The following is a 19,880-nucleotide window of genomic DNA, read 5'->3' as shown; positions in this document are numbered from 1 at the left end:
GTCCTCTCTCCACAGATGAGGAGACTGAGGCTTGCCCCAGGCAACAGGCAGGGCTAGATCATGTCTATCAGACTCAGGTTTTCCCTCCCTCCACACCAGGCACCACGGGACCCCGATCTCTGACACAGACACGCACACACACACCCCTTCCAGGTTCCTCAGAATCCCTCTTGGCTCTGCTCCACCCATGGCTGCATTCTGTCTGGAACCTTCCATCAGGGGAGAAGGGGTTCCTGCAAAACTGACATCCAGGCCCCAGACTTCTCTCTGTAGCAGCAGAGCCTCCCCAGGACCTCACCACCCCATCCCCAGAACGTCACCAAGCTGGGAAACCTCAGGAGCTACTGCAGTGCCCAAGACCCTGAAGTCTCCTCAGCCAGGGGAAGATAGGGCCTTACTTCCCGGGTAGAGCAGGGGGAGGAGCTTTCCTCCAGGCAGGACGTGGGCTCCCTTGTCCCCGGCGACATGCCCCGCTGTCCATCTCCCAGGCTGGCAGCAACGCACCCCGAGCCAGGCCCTGTGTGTCAGGAGAGTAGGCCTAGCCCTCAGGGGACCTGAGACTGTTCTCATGGCTCACTGATACAGGAGGGGCTCTCCCAGGGCGCTCCCTCCACCACCCACGGCAGCCAGGGGTCCCGCTGGGACTGTTGGCGTGCAGCCCCCCACTCCGCAGAAGGCAGGGAAGGTGCAGTGAGCTCGGGGCCGGCGGGGGGTCAGCCTGGTGTCTGCATGCTCTCCGTCCATCCCTGTCGGCTCTGAGCTCTCGCGTCTGGTCTCGTCACGTGGTGCCGAGGGGACGTGGGAGTGGGAGAAGTTGGTCCAGGCAGGGGCAGCAATAGAGGGCGCCTGCCGTACGTGAGGCAGGACGGGAATTTAAGGGTGGAGCAGATCGCTCTCAGGAGAGGTTCTCCTGAACCAAAATGGGCCATTCTGAGCGGAAAGCATGTTGCTGTCTCCTCAAGCCCGTGTCTGTGTGTTGGTTTGTCCGTCCATCAATTGGGCACTGGCCAGGGAGGCAGGCTGCTCATTCAGATGTGAGGACGGGGCCGGCAGGCTGTCTGGCCCCAACCAGGGGCTCGCTTGGGGGCAAACCATGGTTTCCCACTGCAGCTGGATCTCTGGGGACACATTCATCAGCCCCATGGGCCTGGGTCACCCCACGCCTCCCCGGCCCAGCCAGCATCTCCCCTGGATGCACGAGGCAGCCGCCTTGCCCCACTTGGCCCCAAGCGGATGTTGCGTGTGTCCGGCTGCACCCTGAACCTTAGGCAGCTGGAATTGGCTCCTTTGTGCTGCCCCCTCCAGCCCCAGCCCTTCCATTCTGGGCAGACCTTTCTGGCAAACCCTCATGGTAGCTTCACAAGAGAAACCATATCTGGGGTCTCCTGTGTGTGCCGGGCCTCTCTGGGCTCAAGGTCATGGGGACAGGGTCAAGTGCCCCAGAACAGCCTGCCCCCGGCCTCAGCCAAGGCCATCATCTGCCTCCTTCACAGGTAAACACAGCAACCTCACAGCCCCCTTTTCCAAACCTGAAGCTGGCGATTTTTAGGGCAAATGTGGCCTTTTTGCCACATTGTCTTTTTTGCTTCTTACTCCTTTCACATTTTTAACTCTTTCCTGGTGTTTGAATGGAATGTGCATCCCCAGGAACCACCGCACCAGCCGGAGTGGCTGTCCCTTTCTGTGGTCAGTCCACTGAACACGCAGAGTGGCTGGGGGCTTTGTGGCCAACTCCTCTCTGGGATGGAGGCCTGAGAGTCAAGCTTTGGCAGTTGTCAGAGAACGCGGGGACCTTTCTAGAATAGAGAGCTCAAAGCGGGGAGGTCCAGGGCCTGTGGTCCGTGAAGACTCTGACCTGGAAACGGCCGCAGGGGAGCGACTTCTGCAGGTCACCCTGTTCTACAGAGGAGGAAACAGGCCAGAGCTCCCAGCCTCAGGGACGCCGAGGGCCCTGGGTGGGGCATCTGTTTCCCCAGGTCTGTTGCCTCTGGTGTGACCTGGCGACACACACGGCCATCCCTTTCCTCCCTTCCACATCCCGCCAGACTGTCGTGCCATCTCCCTGGCAGCATCTGAAGAATGGGCAGGGGCTCCACACTCCTATTCTTGGCATCTCCACTGCCTCAGAGGATCCCCAGCCCCCTGCTCCTCTCCCAGGGGCAGCCCCCATCCCTCTGCCCCAGCTGGCATTGGGCTAACAGGAGTGGGACTGCCTGCCATCCCCCAGGCCCCAGGGCCTCGCGGGCAGGCAGGCAGCCACGGCTGGACAGGTGGGCAGGGGCTTTCCGTGTACCTGTCCCGTGCTCACTCTGTGCACCCTTCCTGCCCAAGTGTGTGTGTCCTGCTGCCTGTCCCGCGTCTCCCACGTCTGACAAGGTACACATCCCACCCTGAACACCGAGTATCTCCTGCCTTGCCCCACTCACACACTTTCCTCTGGGGCCTGGCAGGTGGGGTTCCCGGTCCCTGTGGCCCCTCGTCTTCCATCTGACGACAGCGGGTTCACCCACACCTGAGCTTAAGGAGAGGAGGTGGGATGGCACTTTGGGGGAAGTTGGGCGGCAGAGGCCCCAACCCCCAGGAGCAGGCGGTGGAAAGGAGCAATCATCCCGAGAGTAGGGGTGCACCCCTCCACCCCAGCGGGTGTGGGCTCTCCCAGGAGCCCTGAGATAGACGTCATCAGCCTCTCACGTCCTGAGCATCTTCCAGGAAGTTCCAGAGGCCTCCCTCCTCTCCCAGCCCAGGCCGGTGGTGAGGTCCTGGGAGAAGGGTATGGGTGCCGCCAGCCCGTGGGAGCACCCCCCCACCCCATAGCAGCCTCACCCCCTGCCTGGTTTTGGGAACCCTGACGACAGTGGGCCTCTCTTCTGTCTGCAGCACTCTTCCACCCTGGGCGGCGTGTTTGGGGACTCATACTATGAGCAGCAGATGGCGGCCAGGCAGGCCAATGCTCTGTCCCACCAGGTGAGCGGGCGCCCACCGCAGACGCTCGCCAGACCCTGCCTGCTCCTCTGCCTGAGCTTCTCAGCCTCTCCAGTCTCCAGGCTGCAGAGGCCCAGGCCCTGGAGGGGGTGGCTTGGCTTGGCCTCTCCTGGCGTTTGCACCCTGCCCACAGAACGAGGCCGCCAGCGGAGGGGGAGGAAGGGTGGGTGGTGAACGCTGGTAGGGACGGGCAGTGGCTGTTACAGCGGTGCCTCAGTGTGGGCCGTGCACGTGGGTTTGCCGGGAGGTTGCAGTGGCTTTGCGTGAAGGCCGGGATTGGGGGCGTGTGGGCACGGGAAGGGTTGGCTGCTGCCTGGAGCTGTTCACTCATTCACTTATCCATCCATCCATCCATCCATCCATCCATCCAGCAAGCTCTGAGGGGGCCGTGTGCCGGCAGGCCCAGGCAGGTTCGGAGACGGGGAGACCCCAAGGCAGAGGGACTCATGCTTGGCAGCCCCAAGTGTACCTTGGCATGAGTGCTGGCTGTCCTGTAGGGGAGGAGGTGCTGGCGGTCGCAGGCAGGCCGGCCAGCCAACCACGACCGGGGTCCCAGGGTGGCCAGCTCGGGGGGCTGGCCTCACACCTGTATGCTTCCTCTGCCAGCTGGAGCAGTTCAACATGATAGAGAATGCCATCAGCTCCAGCAGCCTGTACAGCCCGGGCTCGACACTCAACTACTCACAGGCGGCCATGATGGGCCTCACGGGCAGCCACGGGAGCCTGCCGGACACACAGCAGCTCAGCTTCCCTAGCCACAGCAGCATCCCCAATATCATCCTCACAGGTGAGAGGCCGGGGGAGGTGGAGTCCCCGCCCTGCAGGGTGAGGCGCAATGGGGCTGAGGTGTCCCTGTCCAAGGAGGCCAGAACCCACCAACCTCGACTCACTGCTGGGCTTACAGGACACAGGCTGGGGGGATGCACACTGGACCCTGGACCAGGTGTCCGGTGTCCCAGGCTCAAGAGTGAGAACAGGATGAAACCGGTCACTCACCTAGCCCTTCACCTCCTGCCCAGTCCCCTGAACCCCAGTAGCTGAGCGTGCCGGGGATGCATGTGACTGTGGGGTGGGCCCTGCCTGCTGGGGCTTGTCCTGTGCAGCTGACAGACACGTAAGAGCTCGCGCATGCTGCGTCGGGCCTCCCCGCGCGGCCTGAGCACAGTGCCCAGGCACCCAGGCTTGCGCACGCGCATGTTGAGTGAGTCTTCTCCCAGCAGAGCTCAGACCCTGCAGTCCCCCACCCCCACCCCTCGTCATGCCCCTGAAGGTTCTAGGTTTTATCAAAGACGGAGGCAGTTTCCTCATAAGCCAGGGCTGTCGGGGAATTGAGGGTGAGACCCTCTCAGCAGTCCCCACTGACATCTCTAGGATGGAGGGGTTCCTGCCCAGAGCTCCCCACAGCCGAGTGCAGACCCAGTGCCTCCTCCCCGCCCCAAGGGTCTGCAGGAGATGCTCTGGGTGCAGAAGCCTCGGCCTTGGAGGTTGTGTGAGAAGGATCAGGCCTCTGTGATTGTCCAACAGCCCAGAAAGTACGAAACTTTCATATCTGTTTCCCAGATTGGGAAACTGAGGCCCAGGGTCTCACCACAAGTAGAGGAAGGAGCCCAGGTGTGAACCTGGGTCTCTGCAGGGAAACCCGGGCTTCCCTCCCACCCATGGGGAGGCCCCTGATGCACACGGAGCAGACTGCCTGGCAGAACCTGGCAGAGCCTGAGAGGCCCCTGCTCCCTCCAGGTCACACTGAAGTCTGTCGCAGCCCGCATCCCAGGGCTTTCCAGCCTTTTGGTACCCCGACATCTGGGTTGGGACCATCCCGTGTGCTATGTGGTGTTGAGCAGCATCCCTGGCCTCCACCCACCTGATACCAGTAGCATTCCCTCCAGTCGTGACAACCAAAAATGTCCCCAGACATCGCAAATGTCCTTTGGGGAACAGACTGCTCAGGTGAGCTCCCTGGTATGGCCTGAGCATTGATGGGAGCCATGGAGGCGCAGAGTCGGGGTGCGGGGAGTCAGGGCCAAGCTGAGCCTTTTGTGTGTACCCCCCACCCCCAGTGACAGGAGAGTCCCCTCCCAGCCTCTCTAAAGAACTGACCAGCACGCTGGCCGGGGTCGGTGACGTCAGCTTCGATTCTGACAACCAGTTCCCCTTGGACGAACTCAAGATTGACCCCCTGACCCTGGACGGACTGCACATGCTCAATGACCCAGACATGGTCCTGGCCGACCCGGCCACCGAGGACACCTTCCGGATGGACCGTCTGTGAGCCGCACGCCCGGCACACGGCCGCCCAGCCCCCGGCTCCGTCACCCTACCGGTCAGTGGTCCCCACGGCGTCTCCCCAAGCCTGGGGACGGCGGCGCTCCGTCCCTCGCAAACGGCCGAGCTTGTGATTCTGAGCTTGCAATGCCGCCAAGCGCCCCAGCCCACCCGCCCGCCCACCCCGGTCGTCCACCTCCCGCGTGAGGCCGCGTGTCGTCGCCCCCGCGGACCCTCCCTCCCTGCTCTCTCCTCCCCCTGTAAGATGCGGAATGCGTGCTGGGCAGGGCCGCCGGCCTCGGGGGGCGCCGTGCTCAGCGACGGTGGTGGGATGAGGTGCATCTTGCGACTGTTGTCCAGCTCTCACTGCCTTCCTTTGTCCCCGGTCCCCCCACCCGCCCGAGCCCCCAGCCCTTGGTTAGGTAGCGAGCCAGTCCCACCCCGCCAAAAGGAGAAGGCGCCGGGGGTGGGGGGTGGGCGGACATGAAGCGGAAATAAACACTATTTGGACTGCCGTCTTTTATATTTCTGAGCACACACAGAACACTAGACTCCATCCTACGGAGGTGGGATGTGAATGTGTGAACAGAGCATGCGAAGCAGCTATATCTCCCCCGGGGCCCAGTAGGGAAGCCCATGCCCCCGCCTCGCCACCCCCAGCTGGGCTCCTCGGTGGCCACCTTTGCTGTGAAATCCCCACCCAGGCCTGTCGGGGATGCACGTGGAGGCGGGGATTATTTCTAGGGGGTTTTGCGACTTGTTTCCATCTTTCTTTCTCTGTACCGTGGTCACTGTTACTATTATTTAAAGAATGGCCGGGGGTGGGGGGGTGGAGGCGGCCAGGGCATTTTTTGGTTTGTTTCTTTCGGTTTGTATTTACATTTTGGTTGTAGATGAATAACTGACTCCTTCAAGCCAACACTTGCCTGAGAGCATGTTTTTATTCTAGAAATCCAACGTTATAATATTTGTAAGCTAACTGGAAGTGGTCTGCTGTCTGCCTGGGTCTGAGCTGCATCTCCGGCCTTTTTACTTTTGCTCCGTTATCCCAAAACAAGGACATGAGGTTGGCCTGGGTGGGCACTCTGGCAGAAGCTGGCAGCAGCGGCCAGAGTGACCTCTGCTCTGATCCCTAACAGACTTCTGGGAAGGAGCCGCGGCTTCCATCAGGGGTCTCGTGAAGACCCAGCTCTGCCCGGCCTTCCCAAAGGTGCCAGCCAGTCCTCAGGGCAGGCCTGTCCTAGACCCCATGGCTAGCGGCAGCAGCTACGGCCCCTCTGTTCTTGAGATGCCCCGGAGACAAGCCTGTCCTCAGCACCCCCATCCTGAGGACCAGCCGACATTCATCCCCTCCCACCATCCCGCCATCTCTTTTGTAGCCCTTCCTGGCAGGGCTGGCTTTGGAGGCAAAGAGCAGTGTGCATTTTAGTGGCTGGTTTCCAGGTGCTTCTCAGAGTGCCTCAGGAGGCCCAGGTGACCGTCCATCAGGGCTCACTGGCGCACCAGAGGCCATCCGTCTGCCCTACAGGCCCTGCGAGGGGGTGACAGGGCTGGCTTTGTGTTCTGTCAATTGCTTTGGAAAAGGAACGTCAGTTTCATTCCCTCCGACATCACATCTCGAGTTCTTATTCGCTCCTCCGCCTGCCAGCAGGGCTGACACCTCCTGCCTGGTGCGTTTCCGCCTCCGTCGGCGTCTTGGGAGCACTCGCCTCTATCTGTGGGAGCCAGATTTGATCCTAGCGACCATCCCTCTCTCTTGTTCCCTGGCCGGACTCTTAGCACGTGGCCAAGTGGCCGCGTGGCCCCACAGACGGGAAGCCCCCTGTCCTCGGTCACTTGGCCTCCGCCGCTGTTGTCTGGAGTGGAGTTAGGTTTAGTGTCAGTCCATCCAGGTCAAGGGCCTGTCTTCTTTCCAGGGCTGGGGGCAAAGAGTGGACTCTTTCTTTTTTTAAAGAAAAACTACATGTATGTACATAGAAGGGTTTGATTACCATTAGACTTGTATGTAGAACTTTTTTTAAAAAATGGCCTTAATAAAATTACAAGCAACCTTCCTGGATGCAATTTTCAAACAAGGAGTAGGGGACCCCGTGAGGGAGCCCTGTCAGCCTACACTTCCCATCTGCCCGGCACTGGGTTCTTGGTGCAGATGGGCAGGGAAGGAGGGGCTGTCCAGCCCCATGGCCCGTTTCTAGCATCCCTCAGCCAGGAGCACAGGTGATACTGTATTAACACGGCAGCCTCAGCCCGTGAGGGGTGTAGGTGCAGAGCTTTCCCGGGGAGGGGATCCAGCCAGGAGCCAGCGGCCAGGCGTCCTCAAAGGGTTCACTGCCCCCTCCTGGGCCTGGGCAGGCCTCTGGGGGTCTACAACAGGGGATTTGGGTTTTTTTCTTAAATATCATTTCTCTACTAAATATTGAATATGAATTGCCAAGACTTTTAGAAACAGGACAGCTTAAGGGAATCAGCCCTTTGACTTGTGATGTGAAAATACTGTGATTTCAGGCGAGCTGCGCCGTGAGGGGTGAGCTGGAGCCCCTGCATCGTGTATATAGACCCGCTCGCTGTGGCCGAGCCCCCCTCAGCTGTGCAAACCTTTCCTCCGGGAGTGTGAGCCAACCACCGTGTCCCCACCTGCCTCTGTCCTCTGAGCCCCCAGGGTGGTAAATTTGTTCCCCCGTGAGGCTCCATGGGCCGAGGATGAGACCTGGGGTCAGCCTGTCTCTGTGTCCCCCAGAGAAGAGAGTTCATGCCCCTGGTCCCCACCCCTCACCTGTCAGCATCACCCCCTGCAGTGCCCAGGGTTGACTTGGGGAAGGAGGAGTCTCATCGGGGTCACATCCCTGTCGCAGGTACCCGTGAGGACCTCCCCCCACACCGTGCCCTTAGCAGAGGGAAGACAGGCAGCACTGTTTGGGGTTCCCTGCAGCCCCCTCCCCGCTTTCCTTGCACGCCTTGCTTCCCCCCCAGCGCTCTTCCGGGCAAGAAGGGTAGGGGCCAGTCCCCTGGGGCAGGGGGCCCTGAGACCCTCAGTGGAAAGCTCAGGGGGCAGGTCGACCCTTCAGCAAAATTTGGAGGCCCACAGCCAGCGGTATCCAAAAAACAGTCAGGCTTCCCTGTGGGGACAAGTACACAGCAGAAGGGACCCTAATTGCGTTGGGTCCAGCCCCTGATCCCAGTGCGGTCCACGGAGTTCCCTGGGACCAGGCCTGTGAGGCTGGAAGGCAAGGGCAGGTGTGTGTGTTTGCAGCCCTTTCCCCAGCAACACCTCCATTCACTGGGAGTGCTTGGCCGGCCTTTGCGGCCTGTGTGCTGTTATCTCCTTGTGGGTGTTGAGGGCTGGGCAGGAGGGTTCTGACGTCGTATGTGTGTTTGGCCTGATTTCTTCAGGTGGCCGACCTCCCAGGAGGGCGGCCAGCCAAGTGGGCCCGTTGTGAGGCCTGTGTGTCACAGTGGGGCGGGCAAGGACAGCTGTCCATCTGTCCGTCCATCAGATGCTGTGAGACTCCTGCATGGAGGGCGAGACGTCCCGTGTCGTCCGTCCATCCTGCTGGGGTGGGTGTCCAGTTTGGGGCCTGTGTGCATGCCGGGTGCTGGCCACGGCCTGGTCACAGGGGATGGGAGTAGGTACAAGGCCCATGGAGGTGCTGGGTGGGACTCAAGCAGCAGGGGCGACCCCCCCTCTGTCCAGCCTCCTGGGCCTAATGAGCCCCCATGATCCCCTTCTCCTAGAGAAGACTTTGTTGACCTGGAGGCCTCCAGGCAGCTGAGAACACTTGGGGTGGTGCCCCCCTCCCCAGACCTCCACATCTCAGCCGACCCCGAGCTAGTTCATAACCAAACTTGCTGCCAAACTCCTGCCCCCAACTGGATTCTGAGTCTTCTGCATTTCCAAAGAAGGCATCCCCACCCCAGGGTGCAGGCTGGGTGTGGTGAGGCCTGGTGGGGTCAGGAGACCCCCGCCCCCAGCCCTGACACAGCAGTAGCAGCACCCATTGTCCTCACTGGGTTCTGAGGGAGCTGTAGTAGGAGTCCTCAGGGTGCCCTTGGCATAGTGTTGGGGCACAGGGGTGCAAGGTCAAGGGTACCTGCTGCTCTTGGGCCTGGCCTACCACCCCTGCAGGTGATGCTTCAGGTGAGGGAGCTGTGGCCACCTGAGCTCCGCTCCCCCCCCACGTGACCTGAAGAGCTGGGGGAGGATTTGGCACCTCGCCTACCCTGGGGTGAGTGGGCAGACAGGTCTGTTTCTGCTTGAGTTCTCCGTGGACCCTGGGCCCCCATCCCCTGGGGGTCTCACAGCATATGACAGGGGTCCTTGGGACATTGCTTTGTCAGGCCCTGCCCGGCCAGCTTGGCCTAAACCAACTCTTTTTGGCTTCCTCAGCTTTTGGGGGTCCTGGCTGCGTGGGGCTCAGGCACCTCTCATAACCGTTGGTGTGCCACAGGTGGCTGGCCACAGACAAGAGTTCTACCCCAATGGAGGTGGGGTGACCTGCACCCCCAGGCCTGGGCACTGGGGTACTCCTGAAGGCGCCGGGGGGCAGACAAGACCCTTGTGACCCGGGCCTCAGTTCCCTCTTGTCATTAGCTCAGGCCCACGGGTCTCAGGGCCCCAGGCTCATCCCAGGCAGGGGCTGGATGTCAGGGACTGGTTCCAGACAGCTCCCTCTGCCTTCTGCCCTCCTGGCCAGTGCCCAATACCCTGTCCTGAGGAGCCAGTGACACTTGGGTTGCCCCCATCTTGCAGGGTTGTGGAATTTGGGGGTAATCGACGCCCAGCCTGTCATTTCTGACCTCCTGCCAACCGGGGACAAGGGGACGCAGCTGTGGCATTTGCCACCAGACTCCGGAAGGGAGGCCTTTGGCAGTCAAGGTCCACTGACCCCGCTATGCCCTCCGTTGGAAACTGCCCCTGCCCCTCCAGGGACTGGGCACTGATATATGCAAACCTGCCAGTCCAAGCCCTGTCCCACTCATGTCCCTCTTTCCCCCAGGCTGGCTCTGCCCCCACCCCCAGCATGTACATTGTGCTGTAGATGTCCCGTGGGCCGCACGCGTGGGTGCCCATGGCGGGCGGGGGCGGGCGCTCAGGGCGCACTCGGCCGGCCCCTGCCCATCCTCTCTGGCGTGGACGCTATCGTCTGTGTACCTTTGCATCCTTTGTAATGAAACGTAATAAAAATCCAATGTTTTCATCTCTGCCTCCTCCCCTTTTTTCCTGCCCTCTTCTCCCCTCTGGAGGATGAACTGTGGGTGTTGCAGGTGCACCAGGCAGGAGCCACACAGGGGCCACAGACACAGACACACGGACACGCAGGCATGAGCCCCTCACACACACACCCCAGGATCCTGGGGCAGACGCCCCAGGAGAGTGAGTGGGATGCAGCAGGGCCGGACACTCCTAGTCACGCACCTAGGGCCCCAGCCAGTCACGGGGGGAGAGAGTGGCAGGCCCCCAACTCGCCCAAGGCCCGAGTTTGGGGTCCCTGGCCTCCCCTCAGAGGCTCGACCCTGCCATCTCCCCGCGGCAGAGACCACAGCCGGCTGCTCCGCCACACGCACACTTTATTTTGTCCTCTTTGAGCCCCTCTCCCTCCCCACCAGGCCAGCTGCCTCTTGGGGCCGGGTGCTGATGGCCTCCCACAGTGAGGGCAGCCGTGAGGGTGGCCGTCATCCAGTGGCGGGTCCCCACCTGTGTCCCTAGGCCTGCAGCAGCCTCTGGACCTCGTAGTCCTCAGGGATGGTGTCTGTGGAGAGAGGGTGAGCAGGTGAGAGGCGGGTGAGGCTGGGCGGTAGGGACACCCCACCTTCCCCAGCAGTGCCCTCTTACCATTGCAGCGGTAGCGCAGGTTGGCCCAGATGATGTTCTCCTGGGAGAAGCAGAAGACTCCCAAGCGGCCTCCCCGCATGGTCGTGTCCAGGACCACATTGCTGTCTGCAACCAGCTCCGGGCCCTCATAGAACCTCACTCTGCGGGGAAGGAAGGGACTGTGATTCGGGGCCCTGGGCCAGGTGCTGCCTCCCCTCTCAGAGCTTCAGCATCCTGCCCCATGAGCTAGGCCCCCTCCTCTCTAGGAGAGGGGGCCATATGTCTCCCTGCCTGGGCCATGCTCAGGGCAGAGGGGGCTCCTGACCTGAGCCTCAGTTTCCCTGTGTGAGAGGATGGACATCTAGGGCCCTGCACACAGTAGGTGCTAAGCGTAGTGCCTGGTCTTCCTGGCAGCGTAGAGTGGGGATTGAGAAACCAGGAGTCAGTGAGACCCCACCTACTGCTGTGTGCAGAGTCCAGAACCACCGGACCCTTGAGCCCAGACCACCCAAACTGGTTCCACCTTTTCTGAGTCCAGGCTCCCCACTGTCTCACCTCTCCTCTGGCCCTGCCCCCTGAGCAGCTCCCTGCACAGCCTGGCCCCTCCCCCTGTCCTGGGAGGGGTATCATGCCCCAGGGCCAGACAGTTATTTCTAACTGCCTGTATTATTCCCATTTTACAGATACAGGGACCGAGGCCCCCTGAAGCACTCCCCCCTGCCCTCAAGAGCCAGGATAGAGCAGGGACTCCGGGCCCCCTGGCAGAGGGCGGGTTCCCACCTGATGTAGCCCACTTGGGGCCGGTGCTGCAGGAACCAGCGGTAGGACGTCTTGTCCTTCCAGCCCACATTGCGGGGGTCCTTCCACAGCAGCCGCACCTGTGACTCTGTGTCCCCCGTGTGCCACAGTGCATTCCGAAGCTGCTCCCCAGGGCCTGTGGAGGACTTCACGGCCTGCCACACCGGAGAACAGGGGAGCGGGGGTCAGAGACCACACAGGCCACCAGAGCTCCCAGACAGGCAAGGAGCTGTGAGTCATAAAGGAGTGGTGGGGTCCCCCAGTATGCCTGGATGGGAGACCCACGAAGAAGCCTTGGGGGACACGAGGAGCTTTGCAGTCAGGCTGTAGGGGCAGCAGTGGTTTGTGGGATAAACTCGAGTGTAGAGGACTTGGGGAATTCTAGGGTTTCAGTGAAATACTGGGGTCTTTGGGGCCTGCAGGAGGATTTGGAGCCTGAGGGAAAGTTTGGGCTCGGTGAGAGGGTTTTGGGGCCCACAGAAAGGTTGGGGGATCTCGGGGGAGTGTTTGAGGGCCTGTGGGAGGAACTAGGTAGAAAGACTTCGAGGTCCATAGAATGAGGCTGGGGGCTGTAAGGCTTTGGGGATCTGTGGGAGGGTTTGGGGCCTCCGAGTTGGCACTGAGGCCGAGTTCAGGTAGGGCCCAGCACCTTGAGCTGGATGCCAGGCTCCGCCACTGCACGGAAGGGGTTTGCCTGCCAGTAAGTCTGCTCCATCTGCTTCCACATGACCACATAGAAGCTGGAGCTGTCCTGGTAGCCAAAGATGAAACCCGCGTAGTCGTCATCCGTGACCGTGTTCACGTGGAACGTGCCTTCGAAGTCCACGCCATTGAAGGCCGTGTAACCTGGGGAGAGGAAGGGACGCTAGCCCCTGCCGCACCGGGGCCCAGATCCGCCCCCCGGCCCCGCCCCTCCAGAGTTCAGAACGCCCGACCCCTGAGCCCAGACCACCCAACCTGGCCCCGCCTTTCCTGAGTCCAGGCCCGCCCCGTCCCACCTCTCCTCTAGCCCCGCCCCCTGCACGGCCTGGCCCCTCCCCATGTCTCACCCACACCCAGGCCAGGATCGCTGTTCATCGTCTGCACGATCTCCATCCCCTGGTGGGGTTCAAAGGAAGAAGGGCCTCAGGCCAGCCGTTTGGGCCCTCGGCTCCCCGCCCCTAGCTTAGGACCCGCTGTGGCGGTCCTGGGCTCCCCCCACCTCCCGCCTGGGCCCCTCCCGCACCTGGTTGAGCACCACCCAGTTAGGGTCTATCTGCGCGTCGCCCTCGGGGTCCAGCACAACCGTCTGGAAGGCCCGGAAGTCGGTGAGGGTGACCTCAGCATTCTCCGGACACACATCGATCTTGTCCACTACCTTGTCTGCATCAAAGTCCCCCTGGCACGCGTCGCCCACGCCGTCCCCTGAGAGGAGATGGGAGGCCCCCCACCGTAGTAGAGTCAGCTCCAGGCCCCGCCCCAGGCCTGGCCACGCCCACACAGGCTACCGGCCCTGCCCACACCATGTCTCCAGCTCCGCTCACACGTGCCACTGGCCCCAGCATGCCCACCCCAAATCTCACCCTAGTGGCTCCACACTAGCCCCGTCCCCACCACAGGCCCTGCACCCTGCCTTACGGTCCACGTCTTCCTGGCCCGGGTTGGGCACCAGGCGGCAGTTGTCCCGACTGTCGGGGACCCCATCGTTGTCATCATCGTCGTCGCAGGCGTCACCCTGGCCATCGTGGTCTGAGTCCTGCTGGGCGCTGTTGGGCACTGTGGGGCAGTTGTCCCGCGAGTCCTGGTGCCCATCCCCATCCCTAGAGTGCGTGGGTGGGGCAGAGACAATGAGACCCCAGAAAGCTGGATCAAGGGCTGCCCACCCTGGGTGCCCATCTCAGCCCCAGATGTCCTCCTTACTGATCTTGGTCGCTGTCACAAGCATCTCCCACAAAGTCGTGGTCCACATCCCTCTGTGGGCGGGGGAAGGATGTAAATATCCATAATCAGGGCAGAAGAATTCAGAAGCCTCCCGCCCACTCCGAGTTCCAGAGCCAAGGTCCTTCCTGACGCGGAGGAATACCAGCCCCCCGCCAGGCTGCTGGGACTGGGCTGGAGTCTTGTTAATCAGCCTGGGGCTTACCCCAGGGGTCTGACCCAGCTGGGGTCTGGCCTGCCCTCACCTGGTCTGCGTTGCTCTTCTGAGGACAGTTGTCACAGGCATCCCCTACACCATCGCCATCACTGTCCTTCTGGTCTGAGTTGGGCACCTTGGGGCAGTTGTCCACCGTGTTGCGGATCCCTGCGGGAAGCAGAAGGACAGAACGGGATCCCAAGATTAGGACGGGGCCAGGCTGACTTCAGCAGGGCAGGTGCAGACCTGGGGCTAGCTTGGGATAGAGTCCCACCCCATCTTTGGTTCCCAATAACTACAAAGTTAAACCAAGTATTCATGCCCAGTCGCCAGCCTCCTAGAGACTAAATGAATGGATGGCGGTGAGGGGACTAGCTCTGTGAATGCACCACCTCGAGTCTCTGCCCAGATGTAAAAATGGTACCTCCTCAGCCCTAAACCCCAGGCTCACGTCTCTGTCCTCTTATTTCCTCCCTGCAGCATCTAACACAAGGACCACTTTCCCCTCCTCCAAAAGTTCCTTCCTTTTCTCCTCGACATCATATCCCAGCTTGCATTTTGCTGCCCTCCGGAGCATGGTCCACGGTCCCTGGAGCCCTAGGCGAGCACACCCCCTCCGGCTCCCAAAGGAGGCCGAGCCCCGCCCCCAGCCAAGCCCCGCCCCTTGGTGCCAGCCCTTCTCTCTCCTCTTCCCCCTGCCACAGAGCTCACGGTCGCCGTCTGTGTCGTCGTCGCAGGCGTCGCCTTGGCCGTCGTTATCGGTGTCCTTCTGATCGTCGTTCTTCTGGGACCGGCAGTTGTCGCACGCATCGCCCCACTTGTCGCCATCCGCATTGCGCTGGTCTGGGTTCCGCACCAGCGGGCAGTTGTCCTAGAGGTCAGGGCCGGTTGGGAGTAGTCAGGCCTAGAGAGGCAAATGTCACTCCCCAGACTGTCCATCTCCGAGGCCCCGCCTCCTCTGCAGGGAACCCCTAACCCTCGGGGACCCGTGAGATCAGCCTCTAAGGCCACACCCCTCACTCGAGCCAAGCCCCCATCTAGTCTCGCCTAGGCCCCCGCTTTTGCCCCACCTTCTCGTTGAGGACGCCGTCCCCGTCGGCATCCGGGTCGCAGGCGTCTCCGATGCCGTCGCGATCCACGTCCTCCTGCCCTGAGTTGGGCACCGTCACGCAGTTGTCCTAGGGGTGGGCGCGGCGGGCATGAGGGGCGCTGCCAGGGAGCCACGCCCACCCTCATACCAGGCCGCGCCCTTCAGACCCCGCCCACCTTTCGGCACTGGCGCTCTGAGCAGCGCAGCTTCTCGTCGGGAAAGCCGTCCAAGTCTGTGTCTCTGCCGCAGAAGAGCCCGTTGCCAGCCCAGCCGACGCCGCACTGCGGGGTGGGGGAGTGAGTGGGTGCTCCGGCGTGACCCCACCCCCGGACCCTCATCGAACGCCCTTCCTTGGCCCGCTCGCACTCACCACGCAGGATCGCGACCCATCACGCTCCAGGACGCAGTCGGCCTTCTCGTGGCACGGGCTGGGCGTGCCGTCGGGGCAGAAGCGCTGTGCGCGCCGACGGCAGCCTGATGCCTGGTCTCCCACGAAGCCGGGCTGGCACGGGCCGCACTGGAAGGAGCCCTGAGCCCGGGCCACAGGAGGTCAGCACCCCCCTCCCACCTCCTGACACTTCGCGTCCCATCCTCCATCTCTCAGTCCTTCCCCTCTCCTCCCAGGCCTTACCAGGGTATTGACGCATACGGAGTTGGGAACGCAGTTATGCTGCCCGGTCTCACACTCGTTAATGTCCGTGCAAACCTGGGTGGGAGGGAGGGCAGAGGTCACTGCTCCCACGCAGATACCCCCAGACCTCCCACCCGGTTCACGTCTCCTCTGAATCCTACCTCTCCCCTACGTCTTGCCTCCAACCCGGACCATCCCTGACGTGGACCCTTAACTTCCTCTATTCCCCAGACTCGGCTGCGAGGCTGGAGGTCGAGTTTACTCAACAAAATGCCCCCCACCCCAAAATGCTCCTCCTGGCTCCCCACCCCAACCGCCCACGGCTCTCACCTGCTTGTTGGCCTTGGCGAAGGCCAGCCCCACGCCCTCGTGGGTGGGGCCGCTGTACCCCGGCGGGCAAGCCTCGCAGCGGAAGCCCGGACTGGTGTTGACGCAGCGGACGTGGGGGAAGCAGGGATGGGCGTTGCACTGGGGGAGGAAGGGCCCCGGAGGGTCAGAGGACGGACGTGTAGCTGGGCCCCCCGAGAGAGGCGCCTCAGGGCTTATTGGGCTTGTACTTGTAAAGTTCAAGGGCCATCAGCTAGCTCTTGGCGAGGGGGAGTGCCATGTGGGGCAGAGGCCACTGTCCCGGGGTCACACATGGCTTTGCCTTGATGTGGGAAGGGACAAGACCAGGCGGGGAACAGGGCGTGCCTGAGGGGATCTGTTCCTGGGACCCGGTGGGCTGGGTGCTCATGGGCGGGGGAAGACATTTTGAGGGCGGGCGTCCCCAGAGGAGGCGGGAAGTGGTCGTCGGGGCGTGCGTGCCCGGCGGTGAGGAGGCTGTCCGGGCTGGAGCCCCCCGGTGGTGGAAGGGTGGCTGGGGTCGGCGGCTCCCCGTGGTGAGGGGGGTCGTTGAGGCGGACCACTCCCGGCGGTAGGGGAGTCGTCGGGGCGGAGGTCACCGGCTACGGAGGAAGTCGTCGGGATGGGCGTCCCAGGTGGAGAGGGGTGTGGTAGTGGGGGGTGTCCCCCGGCGGTGGGGAGGTCGTCTAGACCTGCGCCCCTGGAGATGAGGGGGCTCTCCGGGAGAGCACCCCCAGCGGATGAGGAGTTCGTCGGGGCGGTGGGGAGCTGTGGGGTCACGCGTTGGAGGACCGTCTGGGCGGTGGTGACGGACGCACCTCGTTGACATCGGCGCAGTGCGAGCCGTTGCCGGTGAAGCCTGCAGGGCAGGGTCCGCAGCGCGCGCCGCTTGCTGGCTCGGTACAAGCCACGCCGGGGAAGCAGAAGCCGGGCGCGCACTGGCTTAGGGGCCTCACGCTCAGTCTGGGGGTGAGCGCGGGTTGCATCCCTGCGGGGGGTGGGGCGGGAATGGTTAGGGCCACGCCCAGGGGTGGAGCCTGGGGGGGTGGCCCCTGAGGGCATGGTGAGATCCTGGTTGTTCTGCGACCCCGCCTCGTACTGAGCGCTCTGCCCGCCAGGTCTCTCCAGTATCTGGATCTCTGCGCCCGGCCGTTTTTTGCTTCTCCCTCCGCGACTCTCCACCTCCCAGCATCTCTCGCATGGTTTCTGGCCCTTTTGGGGTCTCCCCCTCCCATAGTCTCTGTCTCCCCTTCCTGTTTCTCTCTCTCCATCCCTCATCCAATCTCTCCATCTCTGTCAGCCTCCATCTTCTTCTCTGTCTCTTTTCCTCCCGGTCTGTCCTTCGCTCTCTGTCTCTGTCTCCCCATCTCTTCTCGCTCCCCCGCCGCCCAGTCTCTGCCGCTCCAGTTGCGCTCACCGCACGCGTCACACTCCATCACCGTGTTTTTCAGAAACGTGATCTCCTTGACCTTTGGTGCAAGGGGGATGGGGTGTGGTCAGCGGGTCCATCCCTCTCCTCCCCCGTCGGGTCTCCCCTGTCCCTCTCTCAAACTCCTTTCCCGCAGACCCACCCACTCGGCCCGGGCCCCCTCCCCACGGAGTCCCTACCCCGAGATCCCTACTCTCCCAGCCCCTCTCTTCCTTCCCTGGGATTCCCTTCCCCCCTCACGGATCCCTACCCCTCTCCCGAGGAACCCCCTGTCCCTGGGACCCCTCTTTTTCCTCTTTTCCATAACTCTGGGCCCTCTTCACCTCCACCAGGATCCCCTTCTCCGGTCCTCCCCCCACTGCCCCCCACTCCCCTACCTCCGAGACCCCCTTCCCCTCTTCCAAGCCTCTCTGTGCCAACCCGGCACCCCCGTCCCCCCAACCCCGGAGGCACCTGCTGCCGAAGCAGTTCCCGCACATCCTGCAGCGCCGCGTTGGTCTCCTGTAGTTCGCGTAGCATCTGCGGGCCCAGGTCTGCACCTGCGCTGACAGGGGGCGCTGGTGGGGCGTCGGGGACCGGAGACCCCCATCACCACCCCTCACACCGCCGCCGCAGGGACCCCTGACGCCCACCCCATTTCCTGAGCCTCTGCCCCCGCTGCCTGCTTTCTCCGCCCCGCACGCCCCGGCGAACAGTCCCCGAGTCCCAAGAAGCCGCGACCCCAGGCCTCCCGCGAGTCGTGTCCGTTTGGGGGTCAGGCGCGGCTTACCCAGCGGGATCTGCCCCTGGCCCGATGCGCCGAGGGCAGCCAGGGTGAGCAAGAGAACGCGGGCGGTGGTGAGGACCATGACGGCGGCGGGGAGCTGGACAGCGGCTCGCTCTCTGCCGCCCACGAGGCCCGCGCAGCCTATTTATGCCGGCGGCGCGGCCGGCCCCGGGGACGGCCCTCCGCGGCCCTGCCCAGCGTCCAGCCTCAAGGTAAACAGACGGCGCTGGCCTCCGCTTTCAAGGCCCCGCCCAGCGCGGCTGAACCCGGATCCGGCGGGGAAACTGAGTCACGGGGGGGCTTGTGCCGGGGTAGGTGGGGCGGGGAATCAAGTGGGACCGCCCTCCAGCCCTCTCATTCGCTTATCTGAGTGATGGTTGCGTGCCAAGACTCGGTCATATCTGGGAACGAAGTGATCCCCACAGTGGCTCCCCTCAGCTCACACTTGGGGAAACTGAGTCAAGAGTGGCTAAAGGTTAGGACTCACCTCCTCCCCCAACCCCTTTCTGATCTCTCTCTGCGGTTCTCTAGCTGGTGAGTAGGGGAGGGGGGCAGCCTGGTCGCCCAGGGGCCGGAGCCCACTCAGTCTCCCAATCTGTGCACTGGGCTGTGTGTGTGTCCCTCCCCAGCAGGAGGGTGAGCAAATTAAAGGGCTCTGGCTGGAGGAGATCTGAGCGGGGGAGGCCCTGTGCTTCTGTTTGTCGAGACTTTGCCATACCATCCAAGCTCCAGTCCAGCTCTGTGGGAACAGCCTGTAATAAAAATAGAAATTACTGCTAATCAGGAAAATCCTCCCAGCCCAGCCATGCTCTTAAGCTACAAAACACCTCTGTTTTCTGGAGTTAACTCTCTTTGCCCCTACCCTTCAGCGTTTGCAGTCTCTATTCTATAGGCAGGGAAACTGAGGACCAGAGAGGGGAAGTGACTAGCCTAGGGCCACTGCGAGGGGCAGGGATGAAGCCAGGGTAGGTTCATTGCCAGATTTGTTCTCATGGGAGCTTGCAGAGAAGTCACTGAGGGCTTCCTGGAGGAGGTGGCAAGGAAACCTAAAGGAAAGGAGACTCAGATCAGCAGAGACAAAAAGGTGAGGACAGTTCTGGCAGAGGGAAGCATGTGGAGCTTGGAGGTGGGGAAATTTCAGGCACATTCATTATTCTCAAACATGCATTGAGAACCTACTGTGTGCCATGTCCTGTGCAGGATGCTGGGGACACAGAGTGAACAAGCCAGACTGGGCCCCTCCCTTGTGGGGAACCCAGGTTGGTGGGGAAGCAGCTACATGTAATCATCCCAAGGGGCCAGGACCGTGGTGGGGGATGCACAGGCAGCAGTGGGAGCTCCTAGAAGGTGCCTGACCCAGCTTGGGGTGGCAGGGGGAGTCTGGGCAGGCTTCTTAGAGGAGGAGGGAACACCGAGCTAGGACCAGGAAAGTGAGGAGGCCATGGCCAGATAAAGAGATGGTGGAAAGGCATTCCAGGTAGAGGAACAGCATGTGCAAAGGCCCTGAGGCAAAGATGAGCCTGGTCTGATGGACAGATTGATCTCAGGGTAGAGAAATCTTGGGGCTCAGGAGAAGTAATACCAGTGGGGCAGGGCTTGTGCTGTCTTCTGAGGGCAATGGGGAGCCACAGAGGGTGAGTGAGGAGTGGTGGGTC

At 62.3% G+C, this 19,880-nt stretch overlaps 2 protein-coding genes across 8 annotated transcripts in view; one reads left to right on the top strand and one right to left on the bottom strand.

Annotated features, from left to right (window-relative positions):
- The window catches only part of CRTC1 (CREB regulated transcription coactivator 1), a gene marked incomplete at its 5' end in the record, with an annotated part of 73,504 nt that extends 67,637 nt beyond the window's left edge, over positions 1–5,867 (top strand). For 5 of the 7 annotated variants that reach the window (XM_079701656.1, XM_079701653.1, XM_079701654.1 and 2 more), the window contains 3 exons: positions 2,878–2,964; positions 3,589–3,769; positions 5,040–5,867. In XM_079701656.1, coding sequence (XP_079557782.1) covers positions 2,878–2,964; positions 3,589–3,769; positions 5,040–5,251 — 480 coding nt within the window. In that variant the 3' untranslated portion in view covers positions 5,252–5,867. The remainder of the gene's footprint in view (positions 1–2,877; positions 2,965–3,588; positions 3,770–5,039) is intronic. The other 2 variants (XM_079701655.1, XM_079701652.1) reach the window with 1 other exon arrangement.
- A 4,955-nt stretch (positions 5,868–10,822) lies between these two features.
- COMP (cartilage oligomeric matrix protein) lies at positions 10,823–18,307 on the bottom strand (the record flags this gene model as incomplete). Its single annotated transcript, XM_079702863.1, has 19 exons — positions 10,823–10,991; positions 11,075–11,214; positions 11,834–12,006; positions 12,501–12,697; positions 12,901–12,949; positions 13,077–13,255; positions 13,469–13,650; positions 13,751–13,803; positions 14,014–14,132; positions 14,676–14,835; positions 15,035–15,142; positions 15,231–15,335; positions 15,425–15,583; positions 15,686–15,760; positions 16,016–16,153; positions 16,849–17,018; positions 17,448–17,499; positions 17,913–17,998; positions 18,229–18,307. The coding sequence occupies 19 exons, from the start codon at positions 18,305–18,307 to the stop codon at positions 10,945–10,947; spliced, it is 2,271 nt and encodes a 756-aa protein (XP_079558989.1). The 3' UTR covers positions 10,823–10,944.
- Between the last annotated feature and the right edge of the window lie 1,573 nt (positions 18,308–19,880).

This window comes from Hyperoodon ampullatus (assembly GCF_949752795.1).
Source record: "Hyperoodon ampullatus genome assembly, chromosome: 4".
NCBI lineage: Eukaryota > Metazoa > Chordata > Mammalia > Artiodactyla > Ziphiidae > Hyperoodon > Hyperoodon ampullatus.
This window is presented reverse-complemented; position numbering and strand designations above follow the sequence as displayed.